The sequence below is a fragment of the Triturus cristatus genome, chromosome 2_2, assembly GCF_964204655.1.
Source record: "Triturus cristatus chromosome 2_2, aTriCri1.1, whole genome shotgun sequence".
In the NCBI taxonomy this organism is placed as follows: domain Eukaryota; kingdom Metazoa; phylum Chordata; class Amphibia; order Caudata; family Salamandridae; genus Triturus; species Triturus cristatus.
In genome coordinates, this window is record NC_140582.1 from 427224239 (window position 1) to 427252001 (window position 27763).

Below are 27763 nucleotides of genomic sequence, written 5' to 3' on the forward strand. Positions count from 1 at the left end.
TTGGAGTGTGGAAAAATTCAAAGCTTATGTGTGGGGCAGAAATTTTGTACTAAAAACTGACCATTGTCCTTTAGTGAATATACTTTCTGGCAAAAAGATTCAATGCACCGCTGCCAGAATTTCTAGATTAGCAGCAAAACTATTGGAATTCACCTTCTCAATTGAGTACATTCCAGGTGGGAAAAATTCTCAAGCAGACTGCTTGTCTAGACTTCCCGTCAAAGAATCTGAGAATTTAGAATGGGAAACAGAAATGGAAGAGTGTTTCATTGCTTATGTAGGAGAGATCACCATTTGTGAGAAAAATTAGGACTGGGTCTTAGCCATTGAAAATGACCGCACTCTTAGTAAAGTAGTTGCCTTTGTGAAATCTGGATGGCCTAAAGAGACTCAATTGTAGCATGAGTGTTAGACAAACTTTCTTTAGAAGGTGACACTTTAGTAAGTGGAGACAAACTTGGTGCTTTCGCCAACGAATAATAGAATTGGCACACGGTGGTCATATGGGCTCCACCTTAACTAAAAGAAAAGTCAGGGAAAGATTTTGGTGGCCACGTATAGATACTGAAATTAAAGAGTGTGTGTCCAATTGCACCAAGAGCAAATTGAGTGACAAAGTTTTAATAACAGAACGACAAGTGGAATCAGTAAGTTTATTTCCTGGAAGAGCTTGGCAACATATCAGTGTAGACTTTTTGGGTCCATATCAAATTTTGCCCAACAGTATGAAATACTTCATAGTTATGGTGGATCATCTCTTAAGGTGGGTTGAGGCTGAGCCGGTTTCTGAACCTACCACAAAGAAGGTAATAGAATGCTTTCAGAAAGTATTCTCAATGGAAGGTTTACCTGAAGACATCCTTACTGACATTGATGTTCAGTTTACTTCACCAGACATGTCTTCATTTTTTATTAATTGTGCTATAAAACATTTAAGAACACCCCTATATCATCCCCAAAGCACCGGGAAGGTAGAACGTTTTAATAAGGTACTTGTAGAGTGTATACAGGCTTCCATCAGAAGCAATGTGAATGTTGCCAATTCTATGCAAGATCTAGACTGGTCCCAGCGCACTACTCCTCATTCTGTGACTGGGAAACCCTCGTTTGGGTTGATGAGGGGTAGGGAAACTGCCACGGAACTATGTCCTTACTGGGATATTAAAGTAACACCAAAACATGGGAGTGTTGACAGTTGGTGGAAATCTGCTGAAACCAATGTCAACTTGGTCAATCTAAAAAGGGCTGCTAAAGCAAACTTAGGTTTAAAGAAAGAGTGTAAACTAAAAGTAGGAGATTGGGTATGTGTCAAAAGTCCAGTTCTTGTGGGAAAAGGTTTATTGAAATGTAAAGATCCTGTTCAAATATGTGAGTTAAGGAAAAACTCTGTGAAACTTTCTGATGGAAATTGGTGGGGCATTACTCGTGTGGCCTTAAGCTCTCACAATCCTGTCATGCATGGTAAAACTAAGGAATGTTCTAAGGGTGATTTGATGACCCAGGCAGCAAAAAGGAGTTTTTTCGCACCAGAATGGTACCAAAGAAATGGAATGATTTTGTCTCATGTTAAGTTGTTTTTATTATTTCTTTTATTTGAACTACTTCCTTACAATGTAAGGGTTAAATGTAGTTTACAGTAATGTTAAATGAAACTCTTGGTATTGTAAAGATAACTTCTCTGTTACTTGTATTGTTTTATTCTTCATTTTATAAAAAAGGAGATGTGCGGTATTGTGCAAGCTAGAACCATGGAATGCTATGAAGTCACTGGACCTACGTGTTCTATCTATCAGTTGCTCCAGTGCCCCTTTCATGGATGGATGTGCTCTCACTGAATAAACCACCACCAACTCCATTTCAACCTGCTTTGTGTCATCATTACACAACTGGAAGGCAAACACCAGCCGTCCCGAGCAGACCCGTCCATGTCCTCCTGCCTTCTCAGTGAATTTGCTGAGAAATGCACCAGCCCACCACCTGGGTCATGAACAATACCACCTGTGTTTTGCAGGAACTATATCACCTACAAAAACAGTAGCGATAGAAACTGTCCTCTTATAAAGGACTTTTCAAACTCGTCTGTCCTGTACTGAAACAAAAAGAGTTTTTTCAAGAACACAGAATAAAGTGGCATTTCAGTTTTACATATACCTTTTTTATGTATGTACCTCCAAATAGTGGTAAGGGTGTTGCTGAATCCTGGTCACTGTCATGAAAAACTTAATTGTACAGCAGTCAAAATAGAAATGATGAGGTGACAAGCCCAAGGCACAGGTTTAATCAATAGTCTATGCAGTCAACAGAGCTAGTTTGCGTGGCATTAGTGCGCCTTACCTGGAATCACTAATGACCTTGGTTAGTGCTCCATAGAGATCGTCTTCTGTCATCTGTTTCCACTGCAGTAAGATGCCCATGCCTTTGGCCTGCACTCGGGTCATGGTGTCATAGTGGTCTCCGAACAAAGGAATTCCCACAACTGGAACTCCGTGGTACATGGCTTCAAAAATGCTGTTCAAACCACCGTGACTAAGAAATGCTTTAATATTCGGGTGACCTGAAAAACATCAGTAAAGAACATGATGCGCCAGGAAAGAGGCATCGTTTCTCTGTGTAAAGCGTGTATGTTGATTTAGTGCAGTGATCAAAACCATCGCAGAAAGAATCTCATGCTGAACACACTACTACAATATCCTTGTAGGTATGTGAACGACAAGGCGAACATTCCTCTACAAAGCAACAGAGCTAAATGCGCCTAGTACCAGAGGGTGGTAATAAAGATGTTGGCACTTTTATGCATACATTTTACAATAGTATTTATTTTCCAATGTAATTAAAGGGTGAATATGCGTATATATCTCTGGCCTGTGAATCTGAGTTACAATTTTTTATTTTTGTGTTAAATGAACTTTGTCTTTTTTTTAAATCACATGCACAGTGTCAACCGATATAAAAGGATCTTTATGTATACATTCCGCAAAAACCCTTTTGTAAAAATCATGTTACTACTTCACTTTTACATGTTACTGGTCTTATATCATATACCATTTTTCATCATCGAAGTACTCAAATTCCACAGCACTTTATTTAATGAATTTGGTCATGAAAGAAAGAAAGAAAGAAAGAAAGAAAGAAAGAAAGAAAGAAAGAAAGACAAAGAACGAAGGAAGGAAAGAAAGAAAGAAAGAAATAGACAGCGATAGAAAGAAATCAGGGAAGGTGAAGGCAAGAGGATGAATAGGAAGAGATTGAAATGTAAAGAAAAAACAGGCATGAAAAGGAAAGGAGATTGAAGTAATAAATAATGAATAACAGGAAGCAAAGAATAAGTAAGAATGAAATATAGTTAAAAAAGAGTAGACAAACTCAAAAATTAGAAGGAAAGGAAAGATGGGGAAAAAGAGGGAATTAAACAAAGACTTAAAAAGAGCTAAAGACAAATATAGATTGAAAGGTCAAGAGGGAAAGAAAGAAGAGGGGGATAAAAGAAAGCATTGTGGAACAGAAATAGAAGTCAAAGTAGACATGAAGGCAGTCAAAGAAGTGAAAAGATGAATTGAGCTAGCACAGCAGGGAGAGAGATGAAGGGGACCTGCACATGCATTGCAGTCTGCTCTGCACACCCGATACAGCACAGACATAGATCTGTGATTCTGAGCACAGGCACACATGCATTGAGGCAAATGTGGCTACTTTTAGTGTGCATGCTTGGACACGCATCAACTGCATTAGCTTAAATGAGCATTTAAAGTGTTGCAGTGGTAAGTCTTGACAAATGCACAGCCTACTGCACTATTTTAAATGTTTGCTTCCTAATTACTTCTGAGAGGGCTGAGACCGATCTGTATGCCTTCACAATCGGCCTTCAGGCCAGCTCTAGTGTCTCGGGTGTGCACCTGGGGCCGCAATATAGATGCATTGCCATTTCCCTTCATTGTGCCGGGCGCAACTTTTTAAAGGTGCGCCCAGCGCAATGAAGGGACATGCGCCGTTTTATAATGATTGCACTACCTGCAGGGCAGCCGGTAACTCGCGCTGCCCTGAGGGCAGTGCATTCATGTGAAAACCGGAGCGGCTGCAAGTAGCCGCTCCGTGTTTCACAGTGCAGGCGGCAACCCGCCTGCACTTTTAAGGGGTTTAGAGATTCCCTTGTAGACAGGTGCAGTCAGTGACTGCATCCGCCTGCAAGGAGATGTCTGGGGGGGCCCAAAAGACCCCCTTTACCCCCTGTGGTGGGTGCCCTCAGGAGGTGCACTGACAGTGCACCACCTTTTAAACGGTTCACTGTCAGTGCGCCTCCTGAGGGCTTCTTTGCCTCTGTGCCCTCATCTGTAATGCGACACGGGCGCAGAGGCAAAGGGATTCCCTCATTTGCATGGGACACGCCCCCATGCAAATAAGGGAACACCTCCTTGAAGGTAGCGCTGGCGCTGTAGGTGCGCCAGTGCTATCGGTATTACAGAAGGGGCCGCACAAGTGTCTGTGGCCCCTTCTGTAATACCAAAGTGTCTGAAATACGTCCCCTGGTTGTCAATGACCATATCAGCTGTGAGAACAGAACATGACTGGAGTCCACACTCTATGAGGCATATTTACAAGGAAGTGGCGCAGTGCGGCGTTCGCCTCCTTGGCTTAAAGCTGCGCTCCGCCACATCTGAAATGAAGGTCTGCACCTTATTTACAAGAATACAGTGCAGCCTTGCATTTTCCCCTATGCTGGTGCTAACTTAGCTGCCTAGCACTAACGCAAGCACCCTTGCACCATAGTGCCTGCGTTGAGCGGAAGGATTGTTTATGTACAGGAAGGTATCCCTTCCTGCACATAAACAATTTTAAATGGCGTTTTGAAACATCTATGTGTGCTGGGCAGACTGGGAACTGAAACCGGCCCTGGCAAATTGCTCGGCCACCCCCCGTGGAGGGGGTGCAGCCGAGCTGTTTGCTAGGGTCGGTTTCGGCCGATTTTGCTACCGGGGCCCAGCGATGTTGCCCAAAACCAGCCCCCACACTGGCTGCCCACCGGGAAAACGCCCAGTGCCCGCTACGGCCTGCTTTCTCTCTACCTTTCCCCTCCCATTTCTTTCTATGTCTCTTGAAGCCTTCCTGTGCCTGTTCCAATTAACCCCGGGAGCTGGGGATAGTGACAGAGGTGTCAGGAGGCCCCTGGCTTTCAATACCAGCCTCCAAAGGCTCCAGCCCATCAGGAAATGGCCGGTGAAATAACAGGCCACTCCGGCCCTGAAGCAGCGTGTATTTGGAAGCCACATCTTGCACTTAGAATTAATTGTATGGTGTTGATGGCCATGATCTGAAGATTCTAGGGAATCAGGAGTGATCACAAGACGTCATAATGTTACAGACGGCATCTGACATGACATCACATTTTGGAAAAGCAGCCTCACTAGTGGAATTTCCATTAAAATAATCCCAGAATTCCTCTAAATCTGGTTCTGTGTAGCAGGCTCTATGAATCCAATTTTCTCTCGCACAAAAAGGTTGTGAATCATACCTGCATTGAAGCTGAAAATAGATGACTGAAAAATCTGTCTTTTTGTACTTTAATAAATGTCCATGTACCGTGTAGCTCAACCCATCACTCAGTAACCAGGGATAAAATACTGACACTCAAGAGGAAGCCACCAAAATGTGTTTTGTTTTTTATCAAGAGTCACATTTTATAAACGTGTCTCTAGTCTCTTGCCTATAGTTAAGTGACCTGTGAACGGATTCCTAACATGGTCACATTCTAGAAACTTGTCTCTAGTCTCATTCTAGAAACTTGGCTCTAGTCGCTTGCCTAGAGGGAAGTGATCTGTGAACTGATTCCTAACATGGAATACGATTATTTTTTGGGTGATACTAAATGCAATGCTGGTCTTTGCTTTCCAAATTTTTATAGGTGATGTCTTTAACTGATTGGCAATTGTGTTGTTTGCAGCAGTCTGCAAAATGTACATAAACGCCTTGCCGAAGAAGATGACCATATTGTGTAATGAAGACAAGCTGAGTTCTCTGAGAGCCTTAAGAAGATGTCAGAAAAGATGAAGAAAATATGTATCATGTTTTAAAAAAAAAATAATGTCCATTACCATTTAGGATTTACTGCTTGGATATTCCACTTCGTATGATTTAGGTTACGCTCTGTCATTTAAAAAATCGTTCTGGTGCAAACTTTCTATTATAAGTACATCACTAAAAAAGAGCAGATGGAAAAAATATACACATTAATGGTTTTTGTGAATTGCTGTGAAACCTTCAACTGTGTTGCTAAGGAAGCGCTGCTGCGGCACTGTACTGACCAGGTCAGTACTTGAAGGACAGGCGTAAAAAACTGTGCTATGATATGAAGACAATCCCTGACTTCTGTTCTAGTCTGTAAAATGTGTGTATGTTTATTGACATGGAGGAATAGCATAATATGTCAGGGAGAAAGGCTTTGTTCTCTGCCAATCTGCAATAGGTGTGTTCATGTACGGGTCATTTACTCACTCATTTGACTGAACTGCGTGTTGTTGGTACACTTTGAATGGCCAAGGACTCTGTCCTTTGCTTTCAACATAATTTACCAATCACACAACGATCAAAAGTGGGTTCACAATCCCATTTGCAACAGCATGCACAGACCACGTGCACTTGAGAATGCAGAACGCTATGTCATGAAAAACACTATGGGGTATATTCACAAGAACGTGTGCTAAACATCACCCACCAAAAAATGCTAACGCCATTTTACAAATCGCAGCCCATCGCGGGAGAATAACCCCGTGTTAACGTGGAATTCACAACATGGCGGTAGCATACGATAGTCCGCCGAAAACGCAGCCAATGTCAATGATACAATCATCCCGACGGAGATAAAAACACAAACCACAACACCAGAAAACGTGCGATGAGCACATTTGCAAAGAGGGAAGCAAGGATAAGCACCGCCAGGACCGCGAAATACACAGCAGGCGGGAATAAGCACGACAAAAGCCTGAGAAAGTAAGACAGACCAAACAGAAAACAACAGCCAAACACAATGGAGGCAACCCGAGCCAGCAGACAACCCCACCAAACACATTGGCAACAAAACATTGTACATGGCAGGCCATCTTGGACAAGATGAATGCAGCCTGAGAGCGGAGTAGGACAATGGCAGAAAACCAGAACTCCAGCAAGGATGCTAAAGGCACAAACAAGCAGAAACACGCCAACAACAAGAAGGCAGCAATGCACACTGGAGGTGGGAGTCCAGCACCACACCAGGAGCTGGATGACATGGAGGAAATGGTGTCCACCACATCAGTCTGGAGACGGTGGCAGGACTCGGGGACTGGAAACTGAACCAAACAACAGACACAGCAGCAACAGGGAGAGGAACCAGCAGGGACTGGAGGGCGGGGGGAGATGGGCACAATGGCACACATGCACAACTAAGCACAGCACAACTGCAGACAAACCATGCCCAAGAGTAACAACACCAACCAGGAGCACAAGTCACACAACCCGGCAATGTCACACCACTGAACAAGCACAGAAGTGAAGACAACACTGCCTGAAAGGGAGAAGGGTTAGCCAAATCAGAGCTGAAGGGACATCTCACACACAATGCAGCACACACACATAGGAAGCAGAGCACCCCAACATCGAACACAATGTGGTACAAACACCAACTTGTGCACAACCAAACACAGGACACAAGTGCACCCGCCTGTGGCCGGTAAACGTTCATACGCAACTGGCAAAGAACAAAACAGGGACATGATAATGGACAAGTACAAACACACAGTCCTGATGGGGTAGCAATGCACATATGGCAGGGAGCCAGAGAGTCTGTGACACACACATTGGCATACAAATCAAGACACAACACAGTTGGAGACAAGTGAAAGTGCGGAAACTTTATCAACAAGTGCGAGTCAGTACGGCCAGGAGAAGTGCCACGATATGCAGACAAATGCAGCAGCATGTCTGAATGAGGAACGTAGGAAAGTGCCCATGTCCACCTCGGGGGAGTCCATCACCAATACAAGTCAGTGCCAACCCGCGTGGTTGACCGCGCCTGGAACATGAGTCCTGGCCAATGCAGCCATATCCACTGTCGTCTTGGTACATGTGACCATATCCACAACATGCAACCATGTGTCAGGACACGTGCAATGGCTCACATCCAGTTGTGGCTGCAGGTACCTTGTCACTCGTCCATGAACGCGAGTGCAGCTGCGTAGGCCAACATCTCCAATGAGCGATCGTCGTCCACCACATCTGACATGTCGCCAACGTAATCCATCAGCTGACCCGGACAGATGTGCTGACTCCAACCACTGGACGCAATGTGCACCAAAGCCCAATCGGGTAGTGGCTCAATGTGCTCACTGCACACTCCGACTCATGCAATCTCCCAGGTCCAGTTTCCAGCCTGCCTGCCAAACATCCATGCATGCCATAAGCGGTCATCCTGGTGACACTCCTGGTCGTGGGCCAACAGGGGGCGCACACACACCTCGTAATCCAGGTCAGCTACTGTTACTGTGGAGAGGCAGACATCCATGGGCCACTCAAATATGCACGCGCGACAATGCAGCACAGGCTGCACGCAGGTGACGTGCGCGAGGCGGAGGATCTGCCGGTAACTGATCCACAGCACTGCCAATGGCAGTGCCCCCAGTACATGCAGCCGATGTGCACGGTACAGCTCCACGTGACTGGAGTCGAGCATGTGTCCGGAATGATCTGCCATTGCATCAGTGGCTCTGCTTGAAGCGGCACTGGCTTGCCCTGAGACAGTCCGGTGGATGAAATGGCACAGCTCGGTGCAATGAGCAGTGTCTGTGTGCAATAGGTACAGGCCTTGGGTGGGGTGGGAGTACCTGTGAAGGCCATTTCACGCACGCCAACTACAACCAAGGATTACTGCTTGTGGGATGTGTACACATTGGTCTCACGTTAGGCAGTGCGTAGTGTGTGAGTCGCAAGCAAATTCTATTGTGTCTGTCAGGGGGTGCTGGGCACATACAAGTTCCTGCTCGGAGCTGCAGATGTGCTACTGCCTGATAGTACAAAGGACCTTTCAACCCTACAGTAACTTCAACAGCTGTATGCATACCGGAGACGTACAGAGGCCGGTTGTGGGTGTGGTGGGACGTCTGCGACCCTGGGATTCATTGATGATATGCCCAGCACGATGCACATGAACGGACTCAATGTGTGTCACGTTGCCACACAGCTACTCCTCCCTGCCACCGGCACCCACACTTGTGTGCGCTGCACGGTTGCATCACATGCACTCCTACGGGACACCATTCTAATGTCTGCCCGTGCATGTCCAGCGCCATGCCAACAGTGCCGCGACGCTGGCCTTCGAAGGTGTGCGCCCACTTGGGTGTAGGCCAATGGTCCAGACAGGACGGACACAGGTGTTCAGCCCCTGGCTGGCTGGGATCGCGCTGCGAATGAGGCCAGGCAACGGACTCATGCATCCGCAAGACTGATACACATGGCACCTGGCATGCATGTGCCAAGAACCCGAGCGTTCTCATGCTCCTACATGTCCCTGTCCCTGCGGGCCCACCCTCCTGGTACATGCCACACTGCAACATTGTGTACTGTGGCTCTGGTGGCGTCAACACCCCAAAACAAAGACACACTTACTGTACATCATGCACCGGCCCATGTCCGGACAACGCCCTGCCCCTGCCAAACCAGCACACACAGCATGTGCATGCAGGGGGGCAGGTGCGGGGCTACATATCCAGGGTCACTGCCAATGCTGAGGTGACATGGCAACGTCCACAGAAGACAGCACACTGTGATGTTGCAGGGCCCGTGCCCATCATGCTGACGCAATGAACACACTTGCTCGGATGGAGAAAATGGCTACGGGCATGTGCGCACGGCCACATTTATTATCAGGTACACTTACCGAGTGACACCTGTGTTGGATGTGTGTGGGGTGTGTGCACACCAGCCGGCAATGGCTGCCTGGTGCAGTCAGAAACCAACAACAGTGTACATCGTAAAGGACACAACCATTCAACCATAAAGGCCCCATGATTTGGGCTGCACAGAGTTAGTAGCCTCGGATGCACTGCGTCCTGCACGGGCCTGCCGCCACGGGCCGCTGACTTGCAGTGCACTGGGGCAGGGTCATGGGTGCAGAGCAGGTTCATGGGATGACAAGGGGCCTGGTCACGGAGTGTATCGATGGACAGTGGAAGGTGTACCCCCAGGGCAGGATACAGAGGGTGGGCCAACGCTGATACAGTCACCATGGTGGAGATGAATGGAGCAGACACATGTCTGACACCAAGTCCAGTCCAGCCAGAAGAAGATGCAGTAAACCACCAGGTCATGGGCTCTGACGCCTCCAGGGTCCAACCAGATGGTGCCCATGACTCATTGTGCACAGAGTTAGTGGCACCAGTGCTGTTAGGGGATGCCTCCTGCGATGCGGTGTGTCCAATGGTATGGAGTCCTCCAAGTCTTACCCAAGACACAGTTCCACATGTGTGACCTAATGGACCGCAGTGTAGGCCTGAGGCAGCGGTCAGCACAGGCCATTCACCGAGTATCGCCGGCATAGGTTGGTTGGCCCCACCAGCCTGTGTGGTTCAGGTTTAGTGGCACCACGGGACACGGACTTGCGATGAACAGGGTTGATGGCACCAGGTCAGTTGTTGCTAGTGTTCGGTCACCTCTGTGACTGTGACCCGGATTTCGTATGGACTGAGCCGCATCTCTCTCTTACTCCTCTCCGTGCGACCACTGGTGTGGACTCTGCCATTCGTGATTCGCAACTAGGTGCTGGATATGGGACCTAATGGTCTGCAGGGTAGTCCTGGTCCCTCATCCACGTGTCGCTGGGTTGCATTTAACAGGGTTAGTGGCACCACGTGTTGCCGGCTGTTGTTGAACAGGGTTAGTGGCACCACATTTCGCAAGATGCCCATATGGAACTATGCCTCACTGATCGGGGGGTCTGGTGCTGTGGTCACTGCCATTCAGGACTCAGGACACAGTTTCACATATGGGACCTACTGGGCCGAAGATGCCGCTGGTGTAGTATGTGAATGAGGATGGAGTAATGTGGGCCAGCGTCGGGGGGCCAGCGATGGTCTGAGAGGCTAACCAGGGTCACGGCCCTCGGGCTTGGAGCTTGCGCTTGCACTTGGTGGGCCCTCCATGACACACGCCCGTGTCGGCAGGTGATCAGTGTGGCCTGGCATGCGGAGGAGCGGGCCTGACGGGATCGCAGGCAACTCCGCTCACATGGACGGCGTCGGCCTCGTGGCGTGGTAAGAGGCGCCACCCTGGCAGAGACGTTAGGTTTTCCAGAAGAGGACCACGCCCAGGGCTACGTGCTTTTTATTCACACCCATACGCTGGCCTGGCGTACACCTGGTCATCCCACTCCGTGCACACTTATGGGCGGGATGTAACAGGCAACATATCTGCGAACTCCCCCACTGGCCAGGGTGACATTGTTGCATCCACTGTCCACTACACTCTATACACCAGAGGTGTATGTCGCCATGGATATGTATGTGTTCTGCATACTGCGGTCTGTCCAGCACATCTCCACCACACTTGGCATTGTGTACTTTCCCAATCATGGTTCTCCTGCCTCCTTCACACATGCCTGGTTGCCACTTCTCCCCACATTCGGCTAGTGTGTGGCTGAGGTGCCATGCCATTGATGGCTCATGTGCAGTGCTTGCCCAGGTTACCATTGTGAGTTGTTCTGCCGTGTCTGTTGGGTGGGCATGTTGTTTTGCATGTTGGTTGTGAATTTGTGACTTGTGCATTGCCAGGGCTGTGAGTTGCATGGTTGTGGAGTTGAGGTGAGTGGGGTGTTCATTTGGAACTTGACAAGGGGCTGAGCATTTCCCTTGGTACCATCCTGGGAACGCTGGTTGCTGATCGACTGTCGGAGGATGGAGTAATCATGCACACTGGCTGGGTATTTGGAGGCGACATTGGTGGTGGTTCCACGGTGTTCGGTGGTTGCCTGCACATTGATGTGAGACGTGTGCTTTCTGTTGCGGCGATTGTGTGCTGTGTCGGCAGAGGGCACAGGTATGAAATGTGTGCTGTGGATTGGCCCCAACACATGCGTGCATCCAGCTATGGCGTATGGTCCATGCTTGGTGTCCAGTGGATCCTGCACATTGTGTTGGACGTATAGGGACTGGGGTACCAGGCTGTGGTGATGTCCAGGACAGGTGTGAGGGACTTGGATGTGGATGGCTGTGTGACTCCTCCGACTCTGGCGGGTGATGGTTGGAGGGTACCAGGGGCCAACAGGTGCAGCACAGCCAGCAGCTTGTGTGGGGTTGGATGTTGGTTGTCCGCTGTGTTGGTTCAGTCGGCCTGTTGGCCGTTGTTGGTCAAGATGCATAGGATGGTTGTCCTTTTGGACCTGTAGTGGGCAATGACATTGTCAGGTGTTGGGTCTGTGAGGCTGGTGCGTTTCCTGGGGGTCCGCTGTCTTTGTCTGCGCTGTCTCTGTGGTGGTCCGGGGGGGTGTTCCGGGTGGGGGTTGGGGTCCTGGGGTGTTGGCGATGGGTGTTGTGGCCCTCTTGGGTGTCCGGACCGCATGACCAGTGGCTCCATGGCATCTGTTACCCTTCCGATGTGGCTGTGGGCTGTGCTCCCTTTTGTGGTGCAGGCTGTGGTCCGACTTTGCACCAGGTCAGAGCAGGTGTTATTTTCCTGCTGCTGACGTGCCTCATCACCTGTTTTGTGTCCTTATCGCAGTTCTGTCTGGTTGTTGAGAATGTTGTGGAGTGGTGCTGTCGCGGATTTGGGCACAGGAACACCTACTCTGCATCTCATTAGTGATAGTTGCGGGGGTCTTCTGTGGTGATGTTTTTTGCGGCTGCTATTGCGGTTGCACTGGTGCTGTGGGCTGTTAACACCAGCTTGTGAATGGAGAGTTACATTTATCACAACTTTGGCTGTGATAAAGTGCCGTTAACTCCACGATAGCTCCTTGAGAACATGCCCCTATGACTTGAAACCCAGGGCCATGTTTATGGCCCCAGTTGCGTCGTGCTTGCACCAGGCATCGTGGTATATGTGAGACGCTACTGAAAAATTAGATTCATGAAACCATGCAAGGCTACCTTGCGTGGCCCTGAGTGGGTTCATAAATCTTGAGTAAAGCAATGCAGTGCAAATCACTGCGTTGCCTGCCTTACTCTGAACTAGGGAAGCATTCCAGGGCATTTCGTGGGCAATGCAGCCCCCATGGATTTTGGCACATTCCCAGATTTACCAGAGCTGGTAAACCTGGAAATGCACCCAAATTACATGCCTTCCCAGAGAGGAATAACGAGGAGAAATATCTTAATTTCTCCTTGTTACTTCCTCTTTCTATGTATGTTGCTTTTTTGCAGCAAACACAGTTAGAGAAATCTAGAGAAATATGCCTCTCAAGATTGTTTTGTGCAGGAAGGCACCCCTTCCTGCACAAAAACAATCCTGCATGCAACACAGGCACCCCTGCCCGATGGTGCAAGGTTGCCTGCGTTGGTGCTAGCCAGCCAAAGCGGCGCCAGCGCAGGGGAAAAAGTAGGAATGTGCCGTACTCTTTTAAATACAGCACATTCATGCCTTTTCCCTCTCACGCAGCGCAGCAAGCTGACTTTCTGCGTTTCACTGCATGACAATGTCATAAATATGCCCCCCAAGTTTAGTGAATGTGTCTTTGACTTAGAGGTCATTAAAGTCAATAACGCTATTCATGAAAACAAACATATTCTATAAGCTAAGTAGTGCATTAGACTCCCATTTCAAAACACAATGCTGTGAAACAAGCCCACCGTTCTAGTCTTTGGCAGGCTGCCTATGAAGTGTGGTGCTAGCAAGCGGACATTATACCCAGTGCCAAGTGAACTTTCAAAGAATGTATTGCCGAAGGTGCCTGCATCGCATTTGATGGTTGCATTGGTTTTTTGCAGAGTGGCATTACTTCTGTTTGAAATCTTCACGGTTTAAAGAGTGAATAGTTATTCACTAATATTGGTTGTTGTTAAATTTAATGTGAAAACCTGGTGCACAAGGATTTTTGGATATAATAGGGGGCATATTTATCATAGTGTTGCATCGCCCTTGCGCCACACAAGGGGGTGCGAAGGCTACGCAACACTAAAGTCAGATTTATCAAGCCACGCAAGGCCACCTTGAATGGCCCTGCATGGCTTGATAAATCTGGAGGAACGCAAGGCAGCGCAAATCACCGCCTTGCGTTATTATGCTCCAGAGTGGCGTCCATGGGTAGAGCGTGGGTGTTCCCATTTATTCACCCATGGATTTTGGCACATTCCCAGATTTACCGTTAGTGGAAGAACTGGGAATGTTTCAAAATGCTACGCCTCCCCAGGTGAGGCAAAGCAAGAGAATTTCCTCTTTCTGAGTGTGATGCATTCTGCAGCACACATTGAAAAAGGAAAAGGCCTCTGAGGGTTGTTTTTGTGCATGAAGGTATCTCTCCCTGCATAAAAACAATCCTCCCTTCAACGCAGACACCCTTGCACCACGGTGCAAGGGTGCAAGCATTGGTGCAAGGGAGCCAAAAGTGCACCAATGCAAGGAAAGGACATAAATGTGCCTTATGATGTTAAATACAGTGCATTCCTGCCCTTTCCCTTTCACACAGATCAGTCCAGCAAGGTGACTTGCTGCGTTGCGCTGCGTTGCGCTGCGTTGCGCTGCGTTGCGCTGCGTGAAAGATTGATAAGTATGCCCTTAGGTTTCTAAAGTGAGATCACAATAAATCCACTAACACCAAGGACTTAAATTAACCTTAAAAGTACCTTTCAATAACATTTAGTGACGTGTGACCATATCAGTGTATGTGTATGATTGTTGGCCTGTACTGGGTTTAGGTAAGTGTGTATGTTGTTGGCCATACCTTGGGAAAGCCAACCAGAGACTGTCAATGTAACCAAGATCCCCAGTCAGGGCATCAGACGGCAGGGATCTTACTGCAGTTCAACAGTCAGACCCTTCCAATTAGATGCCAGCTTATTTACTTTGCTGACGACGATTAGATATGGTCAATGTAACCAAAACTTTTCAGTCCGGCACCAATTGACTGTAACCATGGACAGATGCATTTTAGACTGATCCTTCTGCCACTAGAAGTATATATACAGTGTGGGCGATGCAAAATAGATCACATTTTTTTATGTATTTAATTGATGGAGAGACAGAGACAAATTCATCTATGCATTCAAAAATATTATATTATAAATACATATAACACCGATTGTGAAATTTATCATCTATACTATATTATGCAGGTTGTATTCGATTACTATCAATATCAATATCAATGACCTTTACCTCCAAAGATCCCCAGATTTTATAACATTTTCTGCACCCCAGTACACCTTTTTTTATGACATATAGCTCCTTCTAATTACTAGTAATACCATAGTTGTTCCCACCAGCAAGCTGCATTGGGGGGTGAGCGCAGGACGTTTTTGTTGCAATCCCTGAAAATGCATAGTGTGGCAATAACTGTGACAAACACAAAAGCACTATGGGCCAGATGTACAAAACCTTTTTGTGGTCACAAATTGGCCGAATCACAGAATTTTGGTATGTATGAATTCCAAATTGCAAATCAGTAGCACATTACCAAATTGCAATTTATTTTTTACAAATATGCACCATTTCGGTATTTGGAAGGGGCGTGTTTGGGCGTCTCTTCCAAAAACAGAATCACTGTTTTGTGGCTGAATTGCAGTCGCAAAACATTAATAAATTGCCGACACCTCAAAGAAGGTGATAACCTGTTCGCAAATGGGAAGAGGTCACTATGGGACCCCTTTTCCTCTGAGAATTGTAATTATTATTGTACTTGTATTAATATAGAGCCTACTACCCCTGACGAGGATTTAACAGTAGCGGCTTGTGGAGGGAGTGCAGCGAGGTGGTGAGGAGTGGTGGGGGAGGGTCAGGGTGTGGGGTAGTAAACTCGGGCTCACGGCTGACCGTAGTTACGTAAGTAAATAAATGAATAAAACGAGTTTCATTGTGTGCGCTGATACGCATTTGGCGTTTCAGCACGGGCAATGTAATTTCTTTTATTTATTTATTTACTTACATTATTCCCGTCGGCCGTGAGCCGGAGATTACTACCCTTCACCCTGCCCCTCCCCCGCCCCGCCTCACCGCCCCGCGGCACCCTCTCCACGACCCGCAACCGGGATTTAAAGCACTTTTTTGCAAGTAGCATGCTACTCCGGAACGCAAAGTGGATTAGTGGTGGATTAACATAAGAAAATATAAGTTGTTAACTCGATCAGTTCACATGTGAGTCTGTTAGTTGGACTGAATAGGATGAAGGAGGGATAGAGGAAGGAAGAGTCAAGAAATAATTATTTGGGAGATCATAGCAGAAAAATTAGGTTTGGGATGAGTCAAAGGAGGGATAGGAAAGTGTAGAGTCTAGAACAGTTTACTTAGTAGTACAAGGAGGTTTGGGTTGTCAGAGAGTGGCAGTAGAGGATATATTGAAAGAGATACAGGATGCAACAGAGATGTGAATTGGAGAAAGATGAAGGGCTGTTTTTGTTATTTAGAGTAAGAGAAAAAAGAAAATATATAGATACATAACTACATTGAAGGTATACACGTATAAGGAAAATAATAAAGATATATAAAGTTGTATTATGGATAAAGTCCCATATGTACATGTATGGGTAAATAATTTACCATATTTTTTAAGAGATGGCAGTGGTCCATCGGACCACTACCTCCTCTTAAAAAATGAAACTTAAAAGTTTCATTTTCATTGTGAAACTCATCCCATTTTCCTTTAAGGAAAATGGGCTGCATCTGAGAAAAATAATTGCTTTTTTGTAAAGCAGTCACAGACATGGTGGTTTGCTGACCCCAGCAGGCCATCATTCCTGTGATGGCCATCATTCCAAATGGGTCGCAAACTGCAACCTACCCCATTAATATTCATGAGGCAGGTCGATTTGCAACACATTAGAAATTGCTATTTAATATTTGTAATACAGCAAACAAATGATGGACGGAATGCTGACAATGCAAACATTCTCCCAAAGTCAAAAGATCTGGGTTAAATCCATCTTTCTTTTCCCCACTACGCCACCCAAGTTTGGACCCAGCCATATGCAAATCAGTCTTGACCCTGTGCCCCATGGGAACAGTCCAGACCGAACTGCCAGGCCAGGTCCACCCTGGACCAGAAACAAGCATCCTGGGACCTGTTTCAGGGTATGTCACCCTTCTTCAGCCAGGATAGCTTGAAACCAGTGGCACAGTGAGCAAGGGACCCACGTCTGGGCATACCCATCCCACTTAAGGCAAAAAGTGTTACAGCAAACAAATGGACGGAATGCTGACAATGCAAACATTCTCCCCCAGTCAAAAGATCTGGGTTAAATCCATTGTTCTTTTGCCCACTACGCCACCCCAGTTTGGACCCAACCATATGCAAATCAATCTTGACCCTATGCCCCATGGGAACAGTCCAGACAGAACTGCCAGGCCAGGTCCTCCCTGGACCGGAAACAAGCATCCTGGGACGATGGATTTAGGCCCAGATATCTGTACTGGGGTGAATGTATGACATTGTTCTGCATTCTGTCCATCAATTGTTGTTTTTGCATTTAATATTTGTAAGTTTTCTAACATTAGAAATTGTGATTTCCTAATCGCGATTTGGGTACAAATCGCAATTAGGAAATCACAATTCTTACTTTCTGTACATTTGGCCCTATATCTCTTAGGTATACAAATGTCTGTCCATAGTATAATACATCAACTAGTAAGCAGCATATCATAATTCAGCATTTTGTATAGTATTCTAGCAAAATTTCATAAAATAGGTGTAATGTGGTAGATACTATTCAAATTCTATAATATATGGCTAGTGACATTTTGCACAGTTCCATAGAAAAGAATATGAATTGTTTTGAGAAGAATTAGAAGTTCTCTAGTTAAATGTGAAGAACAGTGAGATACTTTTTTTAGAACACTACACAAGAACACATTTGAATTTGTTTGTCACTGGCATTCAAATGCATTGGTCTTTATGTTGCCTCCTTCTTTATGAAGTAGGCAGCCTGTTAACATTCAATGAATGCTAATTGTGTTTTTTAATTGTCATTGAAAGAGTACCAAAAACACAAGTTATGGCTGTATGCCAGAATATCGTTATAAAAAAACATTGTCTGCCAGAAATATTGTGTCCTAATTATCATTTACAAAAATATTGTTCCTTGCAGTGTCCACTCTATTCCTAACACCAATGGGGATATATTTTTCAAATTATAGTTGGGATATAATATTTCAGTGTAACAATATTTTTGTCATGTTTTTCTGGTCTCATACTTCATTAACTTCCAGAAGTAACAAATGCTTACTCGGGACCTGTTTCAGAGCCTTTTTTCAGGAAAATTGTTGTTAATTGTGCCCTGCAGTTCTTAGAAATAGTTTCCGGAAAGACAATGATTCTATTGTATCTCATGTAGCTAGTAAAGACAAAATTATATTTATGAATGCCTTCAGAGTGCTCATCTCTGGATTCTTGCTGCTTCTGCCACGTATGCCAGCCCTGCATAGAGCACTAAAGACCCGGAAGAAAATTTGATCGACTCTAGTGTGGTGGCTTGTATGGTGCATCGAAGGTGAGCTCTTACTCTAGTGTAGGTTCTCTATTTCCATTAAATGGAATTGTTCTATAAGGTGAAAATCCGGTGCACTACCCAATTATTGTTTAACCCTCCTTTGGATGTGCCAGAGTGTGCGAAGGCCACACATCACAGAGAAAGGCTAGCAAGGCTGAGATAGAATTAAAAGCAGCGGTGGGCTACAAATCTTTGCCAATGTTTGGTAGGGCTAAAGAAGAAGTCAGACAGATAGCATACACTCTTCTCTGTGACTGCAGAGAAGACCATGGACCAGAAGTATGTGGGATATAAGAAGACACATGAGCTACAGGTAGTAAACCCTTTACTTTAATTGGATTCATGCCATTTTGGTTTCAATTTGTTAGTACACTTTATCTATTTTTCCAATTCAGCTTGGGATTTTTATAGGTTGGTGTTTTGACTTTATTACTGTTTTAGTCCTGCATAAATAAGTTACACATTGCCATAAGTTAAGCCTGTTTACTCTGTGCCATAGCGCTCTGGGAGTTCAGCTCAGGTTAATTAAGTCACTTTAACAGTTCACCATTACAAAGATTGTGGTTATTGCTTGAGGTGGCAGTAGCCCACCCTAAATAATAATCCAATTTCCTACACCCATGTAGCAGACTTTCCACTGACTAACCTGGCTCCTCTGGGGATATGTAACTTCATTCCATCACTGCATGAAACCAGCTCAACTTGAAAACATCATTGGATCATACCACTTACCCATAAGCCAGATCCCTAGAAACTTCAGCCCTATTTCCCATGTAGGAGGGGATTCAAGTACAATTAATTTTATATGAAGTTTCTGATCAACACCAAGAGCACCAAACTTCCATTGAAGTGGTTTCGCTCTCTAATACCTTAGTAACTTAGGTTGGACTCTATTATGTTTCATGCAAGTCTTTGTAATTTTTTATGTCTGAAGGAACTTACATTTAACAGATTTAGGATAGATCTTTCATAGGTTTTCAATAGGGATCCACAAAGTGACAGTCATCTCAAAACATCATCATTTGCAATGTAAGGCCATGGGCAAGTGCATTACCTTCAAATGGTGGTGTAGGGAATGCTTTTCAATATTGGTGGGTTTCCTTCATTAACAGTCCAGGCACTCACATCTCCTATTGGTTTTCCCCAGCAGAAGGCATACTGTTTGAAAAGGGATCCAAAAAGTGATAACAGGTCTTCTGATAAGCCGGAGCTAAGTTTTTATTTTTTAATTGGTGGTGTTTGGATTGCTTTCTTTGATTGCGGGTCTCCGCTCATTAGCCCATGCTGGCAGTCCCTCCTTCTCACGGCTTTTGCAAACTCCCTGCAATATCGCTGTACTGCCAAGCTGGGAGCTATTTGTGGTAAGAGGTGCAGGTATGCATGAAAGCAAAATCATCATCTTTGGTCAAGTGTCATGGGCAAATGGAAGGGTGTCTTTTGTGCCCAAATTCATGTGCTATGTTCAGTGTTCCACCTGAACACTCTGTGGGATAAGGAAAGGTCCAGAGATATCTCTAAGCCTTCTGCAGCTCTGATCTCGTCACCTTACTAGATCTCTAAAATGTGATTGATTCCTATTATGAGCAATTTTGCTAGTGCTGGCATTGAGATCGCAACAGTCCAACATTGGAGGGAGAGCGGGAATATTAACTTTATGGTGTCACTTGCTGACCCTTAACTGGCTAGTCAGCTCACCTAACCTGTGGGTGTTTGTGTGTGTATGCATTTGGTGGGGGGGGGGGTTTATGTCTCTCTATGTTTGAGTGAAAGAATGTGTGTCATGTGTGCATATGTGTTTTTCCATTTTTTGATTAAATGTGTCCATAAGCACATGTGTGTCTTGTGTGTTATGTTTGTGTGCCCATTTGTGTGTGTGTCTGTGTATGTGTGTTGGTGCACATATTGATATATGTGTGACTAACTGTGTTTGTGTCTATGTGTGTGCCTGCTCATGTGCTTTCTTTGTTTTTTTTTCTTTATCCTGAATTTGTTTTTGGCTGGTCTTAGGCCTCTGTGCACTTTACCACTGCTAACAAGTGCTAAAGTGCCTATGCTCTCTCCTGTAAACATGATAGAAATGGCTTACACCCAGTTGGCCTATTTGGTTTACTTGTGAGTCACTAGTAAAGTAACCCTAATTTTTAAGTTCTTGTATTGCCTTGATATTCATGTGACAGTTCTTGACGATTTGGATAGCTTTCTGATTTACTCTCGCTGAGACACATTTTCAATAGTTAGAAGACTGAGCGTCTGGATCTAAAAACAGTGCTTCAGGTGTGGTTTATAAATAATTTACAAGCTGTTAAAATTATTTTCCACTGTAATTAAAACTGTCATTTTGCAAATGATATTTCGCATTTACTTCACTCTGCATTGCCTCACTATTTTGAATTTCAAGGTGATAAGTCATGTTAGCACCATGAAGCTTCTCCTGTAGAGCAGCCTCCAAACATCTGTTGTCATCTAATAGTGTCCCCCCCAAACGTATGTGTACCCTAAATTTTCCATTGTTCCAGTATTTTCAAGCTCTTGCTCTTTCTCAGAATATTTTCTCTTTAGCAACTGTTAGTGTGATCTGCAAAGAGGTCTACCTCTCTTTTCAGTTCTTCTGCAATATCCCTAACAAATCCCTTCCAAAGGCTGGCTCCTTGGAGGACTCCACCTGTCACCTCTACCTGTCAGAGATTCCTTCATTCACAATGACCCTTTCTCTGTCATATATACACGTTCACATATATATAAATATATGTTGCCCTGTGGCCATTGCCACTGCATAGTTATAGGTAGGATCGTGTTTTCATAGGAACAATGCTATTTTGTTACTAGTTTGTGCATGGAAAGTTGCGGGATGTTCTGTCAAGTGGGTGCCAAAAAAAAGGGGGGTCCCAAAAAAGCATATTCCCACCTATTTCTTTCCATAGGAACTTTAGACACAGCTACAGCCTATTCCACTGAATGGATTTACACAAAATTGGCAAGAAAGCTAGATCTTGGTCCAGAAAGAGTGTTTATTGTGATTTGGTGTAAATCCGTTCAGTAGTATTTGAGCAATTAATGCTCAAAAATGTTGTATATCTAGGAATGCGGAGCCTCAGCAGGTCTCAACAGATCTCAAGCTGAGATCTGATTGGCTGCCACTACCTCAACCAGGAAGTGGTGGCAGTAAAGTAAAAGAAAAGCATATGGGGGCAGGGAAGGTATACACTGACCCCTAGGCTTGGTGGTGGGGTCCCAGTGAGACCCTGCCTAGGGCCAAAAACTTTTTTTATTTAAAGTTTGCTGTGAATTCTCAAAAGATATGCAGCTAAAAAAAAATAAAAAACTAGCACAGGCTCCTGTGCTTGTTCATAAAAAAAACTTGGGGTGAGCCAGAGCCTGGGGAGGACAGTTGCATTTATTTTTTTGAGGAATGGGGGCATGTGTGGCCCACCCTCTCCAGGCCAATGTTGGCCCAAGAATCCCATCCTCTGAGGCCAGACATCTTATTTAGGGGGGCGGCATGCAGCCCCCCCTCCCCAGGCCATTTTGGGCCTAAGGGACCCCATCCCCTGGGGCCTGATGTACTTTTTTTGGGTGGGCACGCAACCCCCCAGCCTGGACTGTCTTTGGACCCGGGACCCCATCCCCTGGGGCCCAACATTTGATTTTAGGGGGAATAGGACACACAGCCCCCCTCCCTGAGCCGCTTTCAGCCCAGGTGACCCCGGGGCCTGGCATGTTTTTCAGGAGAGGGGACCACACAGCCCCTTACCGAGCCTCTAAAGGCACTGGGGACCCCATTAGCTGGGCCTCTAAAGTAAGTTAAAGGAAGGAGGGCCACTAGCCCCCTTACCAAGCCATTAATGGCCCAAGGGAGCCCTCCACCCATCCCCGGGGGCTGGCTAAAAAGCTATTCCCAGGGAGCCCATCCCCAGGGCATAGCAATTTCACTGCCCACGCTAGCTCAGGAAGGAAAACCTGTGTTTGCTCCCCCTTTGAAGGAGCATTTCTTAATCTCCCGTAAAGCGGGAGCAAACACAAAGTCTGCAGACAGTGGACGGAGCTTTGAAAATGCTCCCGCCAGCTGGGAGCAGACTTTTGATCTGTTTTGCTGCCCGTGCAAAAGCAGACAGAGAAACATATCAAAATATTGTTTCTGCCTGGAGGGAGCAGCATTAGTACCTTTAATCAGTTATGTCATTAATTATGTCATTTTAGATGTCATCAGTGACATCATAAATAATGTCATAGAACTTATCATGAATGATGTAATATGTGAGGTAATAAGCAGTGCACTACAGGGGCGCAAGGTATAGTTAGCTCTGCTAAATATAACTAATTAATTTTTGTGGGTTTTTTTTAGATTTCTGGGAACCCGATCCCTGGGGCCAAATACAATTAAACAGGGGATGGGAGGCATGCCCACTCCCCTTTTCAAGCAATCCTGGCCCCAGGGCTAAATTCTTAAGGGGGGCCTACAGCCCTCTTCCTGAACATTTGGCGGTCCCAGAAACCCCATCCCCTTGGGCCAAATATGTTTTTTTAAAGGGGAGGGGCTGCAAGGCCCCCGAGTCTTATTAGGCCCTGGGGACCCCATCCCCAGAGCCCATTATAATTCAAAGTGAGAGGGGGCTGTGTGCCCCACCTCCCTGGGCCTATTTTGGCCCCAGGGAACCCATCCAACAGGGTCTGTATCACTTTTAGATCAGTGCCCACAAGGGGCACCCACCAAGCAACGCGTTGGGGGTCGCAAGTGGAGCCCAAGAGTCCTCACTGCACCAGCCAACTCCTGGCATGGTGTGGGAGCAAGCATTGCTCCTGCACGGAGACAGAAGCTTCTATGCTGGCTCCTTCTGAGTGGGAGCAATACCTGTTCTATTTACCTGCCCATAAGAGTGCAGGCAGGGAAACGAAAAACAAGCCTGTTCCGAGCCGGTTGGAGAATTTTAAAATTTCCCGCCAGCTGGGAGCAGACTCCCATGTTTGCTCCCATCTGGCAGGAGATTTAAAAATGCTCCCACCAGACTCAAGCAACCAAATGTTTCCTGCCTGCAGTAGTAGTGGCTGGGAAAGTACTATGTCCCGTGAGTGGGCTCCCTGGGGCACAGTTATTGAGCTGGCCCGGGGGTGGGGTGCTCAGGACTTCAAAGGCTCAGGGAGGGGGTACTTGGCCCATCCCTCTTTTTAATCAATTTGGCCCATGGAGATGGGTACATGAGGCCTTCACAGACTTGGAATTTGCAGGCCGCACATCCCCCATCCCTTTTATGAATGAAATTGTCCCTAGGCGCAGGAGTCCCTTGGGCCCAACCCCCCCTCAAATAACATTTCCGCCATGGGGCACGGGGTCTCTAAGGTCCAAAATGGGCTGGGGGAGGGCACCCATACTCAGGCCCCTCTCCCCATAGACTTAATAAAGAGAATGGTAGCCACTATTTTCATTTTTTTTTGTTTTTGCTGCGATCCCGCTGGAGTTCTGTGGATTTTGGCAGAAATTACTGTTTAATTTTAAGTTTTGGCCCCAGAGATCCCTCTGGGTCCTCCCAACACAGGGCCTAGGGGATTCTCTTTTTACATTTCAGGATAGGAGATTAAGTCCACTAGTCCTGCAATGGCTGCCAGCAACATTCCCATGTTTCCAGCAGCCACTCAGAGAGTTCACTCCTAGAGGAGTCTGACTCCTGGTAGAGTGAATTGGCCAATGGAAAAAAGCTTCCTGGGCCAATAGGAATGCTCAATTTTTTTAAACCGTCTACATATACAAGTATTTTTAAACCTTACTATCTCGAAACCTATTGAACGGATTTACACCAAATCACTAAAAGCAAAATCAGCAGTTTTCCGGAAAATACTTTTAACTTAAATCCATGGAAAACACATGGGGATTTAGCCTTCTGGGACCCCCTTTTTTTTCTCGGCCCCCACTTGAGGGATAACCCCGAATCTTACCATGCACAAACTAGGTAAAAAGAGTATTTTTTGGAGTGTTGTGACGGTTCCTTGAAACGGTGTCAAAATTATAAGCAAAACAAAAAAGGCATTGCCTATGGAAACGCTGACCTAACTATAACTACCCAGCGGCCATGTATGCTTGTGCTCTCATCCTAGTATTGACAGTAATTTGGGGAATAAACCGTATTTCTTGAAATATATATCTAAATACCCAGTGACATCCTGAGCCAATGACAAATTTCATTTTCTAGCCCATTTTTATCTTTCTCAAAACTGAGCACCGATTCTGTTGCCACACAGACCATAGGACTCCCAAACTACAGCCCCGTCAAAAGACATTACTGGCATGCAATTGTTTCTCAAATGTGTCACGTATCATTGCGAAAAAAAATAAAATAGCTTTGCATTAAGAAACCGACACATTTTTCTAGGTAACAATGGGTGCTATTAGGTTGCTCACGTTCATTTCCAGTAGAGAGAATGCACATCAATGGCTGATATGGAACTACCGCTTCCAAAAGGCACAACAATAAAGGAAGATCATAAACTATTAGCTCTACAGCCAAAAGAAAACAGTCAGACAGACATTAAGCTGCTGTAATCTAAATCAAAAAGGGGAGTGAACAACACTAGTCTGTGTGTCAGAGTCTCGAAAGAAATTGTCTCAGAGACCCAAACCACATTGTCGCAACTAACAGTGCATTTTATCTCCATTGGAGTGAAGTAATGGTTAATGTCATCATCAGGTCTCTCACTTGAGTATTCGGTTCTCTAAGTGGGACATACCTCCAATAGGAGAGAGACTGGGTGGAGACAATGGTGGGATCTGTGTGGTACAAATTAAATTACCTCCTATACCTATATAAGTGATTTATTAAAATAGGTGGGATAGGGCAATGCTAAAAACAGAGAGGTGTTGTGTGGACAGGTTATTGGGTCTCAACATCTAGTGGTCTGGTCGACATGTTTCAGCCTTGTGTTGACCCTATGGGTCTGTGACCTTCATCAGGACCATGTGGAGTAGATTCCTTTTGTTGTGGTTATTCCGTGGACTTAACAAATATGTGTATTAACTTACGGTTCTTCATTAAGGGTGTGCCTATTGCCCCTGATGGGTCATTGTTATAGGCGTAGTTATTGCCTATAACTCTACAGAGGATTTTATTAGCCCCTTGGGATGCAAGTAAACCTGAATAAATCTGTCTTTACCTATTGGTGTTGGACCGTCCAGCGTATATGTCCTCCCTGGAGGTGAAGGCATGTCTGACTTGGAGGACTGAATACTCAAGTGAGAGACCTGATAATGGCACTAACCACTACATCACTCCAATGGAGATGGTATACACTCTTGGTTGCGACAACGTGGTTGAGGGTCTCTGAGAAATGTTCTTTTGAGACTCTGACAAACAAACTGGTGTGGTTCACTACCCTCTTTTATTTAGATTTGATTACACTTGGAAGGTGAGTGAACCCATTTCTGCTTCTCTCTCCTTCCCTCTTGATTCTCAATATATTAGTCTGCTGTAGAAATTTTAAATATATCATGAGATGGGGTGAGCTAGTTTAGCACAAGACTGAATCTCTGTATTTATTTATTGTATCAAACATGGTAAAAATCTGCTTTTATTTAAACATTATGGGCCAGATGTATCAAAGGGTTTTGCCCATTCTGTGTCTATGGGGAAATGTGTTGCTACATATGGCCCTATACGCAGTAAATACTGCAAGTGGTCTCCACGAAACATAGCTAATACTGCTGGCCTATGTTGTGATTATTTTTGTTTTCTTAGTTGTATTTGTAAAGCAGTCATGCAGATGAATGGTGGTGTCAGGGTAGGAGGTTGGAGGTGGGAGGCCAGTTGGTGGAAAGGTTTGGAAAGGTCAGATCTGTACGCTGTGCATGCATGGTAAACCTTCAATATTACTTAGATGTCAGTTCATATCTAGAGTCCCTGTGTGAGTGGAGCAGGTGAGTTTTTACATGCTCTAAATGTCAGGGCAAGACAGATGTAAAACAGCGCCTCGCATTAGTAAAGTATAGCTTTCTCCGAATGTTCACAGAACAAAGACTCTAGATCCAATGTGAATGCAACAAGAGGTGTTCTTTTGGAGTCTTTTGATGACTTTCAGAGTAGAGTGACTCATAGTCATTGCACAAGCTTGAATAATGTCTTGGATTGTAAACTGAAAGTAGAGTTTTGTGTTTTTCAAACTTGATAAAGAATAGCAGGAAGCTAAATGCAGACATAGGGCCTAATTTAGATCTCAGTGGACAGGTGACTCTGTTACAATGGTACTAGATATCCAATCTGCAGAAATATAAATCCCATTATATCCTATGGGATTTATATTTTGGGGGACGGGATTTTCGTCACCATTGTGAAGGAGTAACCCATTCCCCGAGATCCAAATCAGGCCCATAGTGACCAAGGTGCAGACAATAATGGTAGTCAAAGTGTGGAATGAGGCACAGAAAGCACCAGGAAAAGAGCAGGCTTGGCTGGCTAGATATCAGGAATGAAGAAAGAAAAAACAGATAACAGGGTGTTAGCTAAAAGAGGTCAGAAACAAACTGGAGCCCAAAACACAGGGAACTATGAACTGGCCTAAAGATAAGAAGAAAGAAGAGCTGGCAGTATGGAGCTTTAGCACTGGCTGAAGAAAACACAGGTGTGAAGCAGTAGAGTGCCGTGTCAATGGCCAGAGCTCTGCTCAGAACAGAAATCCGCGACCGGTGCAATTCGACTTCAGAGTGCCAAATACCAAGGCTTCAGTCTTAAATCCACCACATGCCTCTTTAATCCACTACCAGATTCTGCCTGCCCCTTTATCTCACTCTTGCAGGTTCCTGCTTTCTCTCCTTGTGATGGTTTTGCTGTATTTCTCTTCCTCCTTTCTGATCTGTATATTTTACCACCTCTCTTGCGGTTGTTAAATATCTAATATGAAATAATAAGTGCTGGTCCTCAAAAATAACTGCCAGTGGATTCCACCAATGACCACAGGCTCAAATCAAGCACTGTTAGAGTGTCTGTAGCACCTTATTTGAAGGAAAAATGCCACAAATATGCTGTAGCTGCTAAGGTTGAAATGCCACTCCTCTGCATATGTGGGCCTCTGGGTCCGTCTGACCATACTCAGAATTGTACGATCAGGCAACCGCTATCAATCACTGGGTAGTC

General features: G+C 45.5%; 1 protein-coding gene across 6 annotated transcripts in view; it reads right to left on the reverse strand.

The window, feature by feature from the left end:
* UGT8 (UDP glycosyltransferase 8) overlaps positions 1-27763 on the reverse strand; it is a 382545-nt gene that overhangs the window by 18386 nt on the left and 336396 nt on the right. For all 6 annotated transcript variants that reach the window (XM_085641501.1, XM_085641503.1, XM_085641502.1 and 3 more), the window contains one exon: positions 2335-2554. In XM_085641501.1, coding sequence (XP_085497627.1) covers positions 2335-2554 — 220 coding nt within the window. The remainder of the gene's footprint in view (positions 1-2334; positions 2555-27763) is intronic.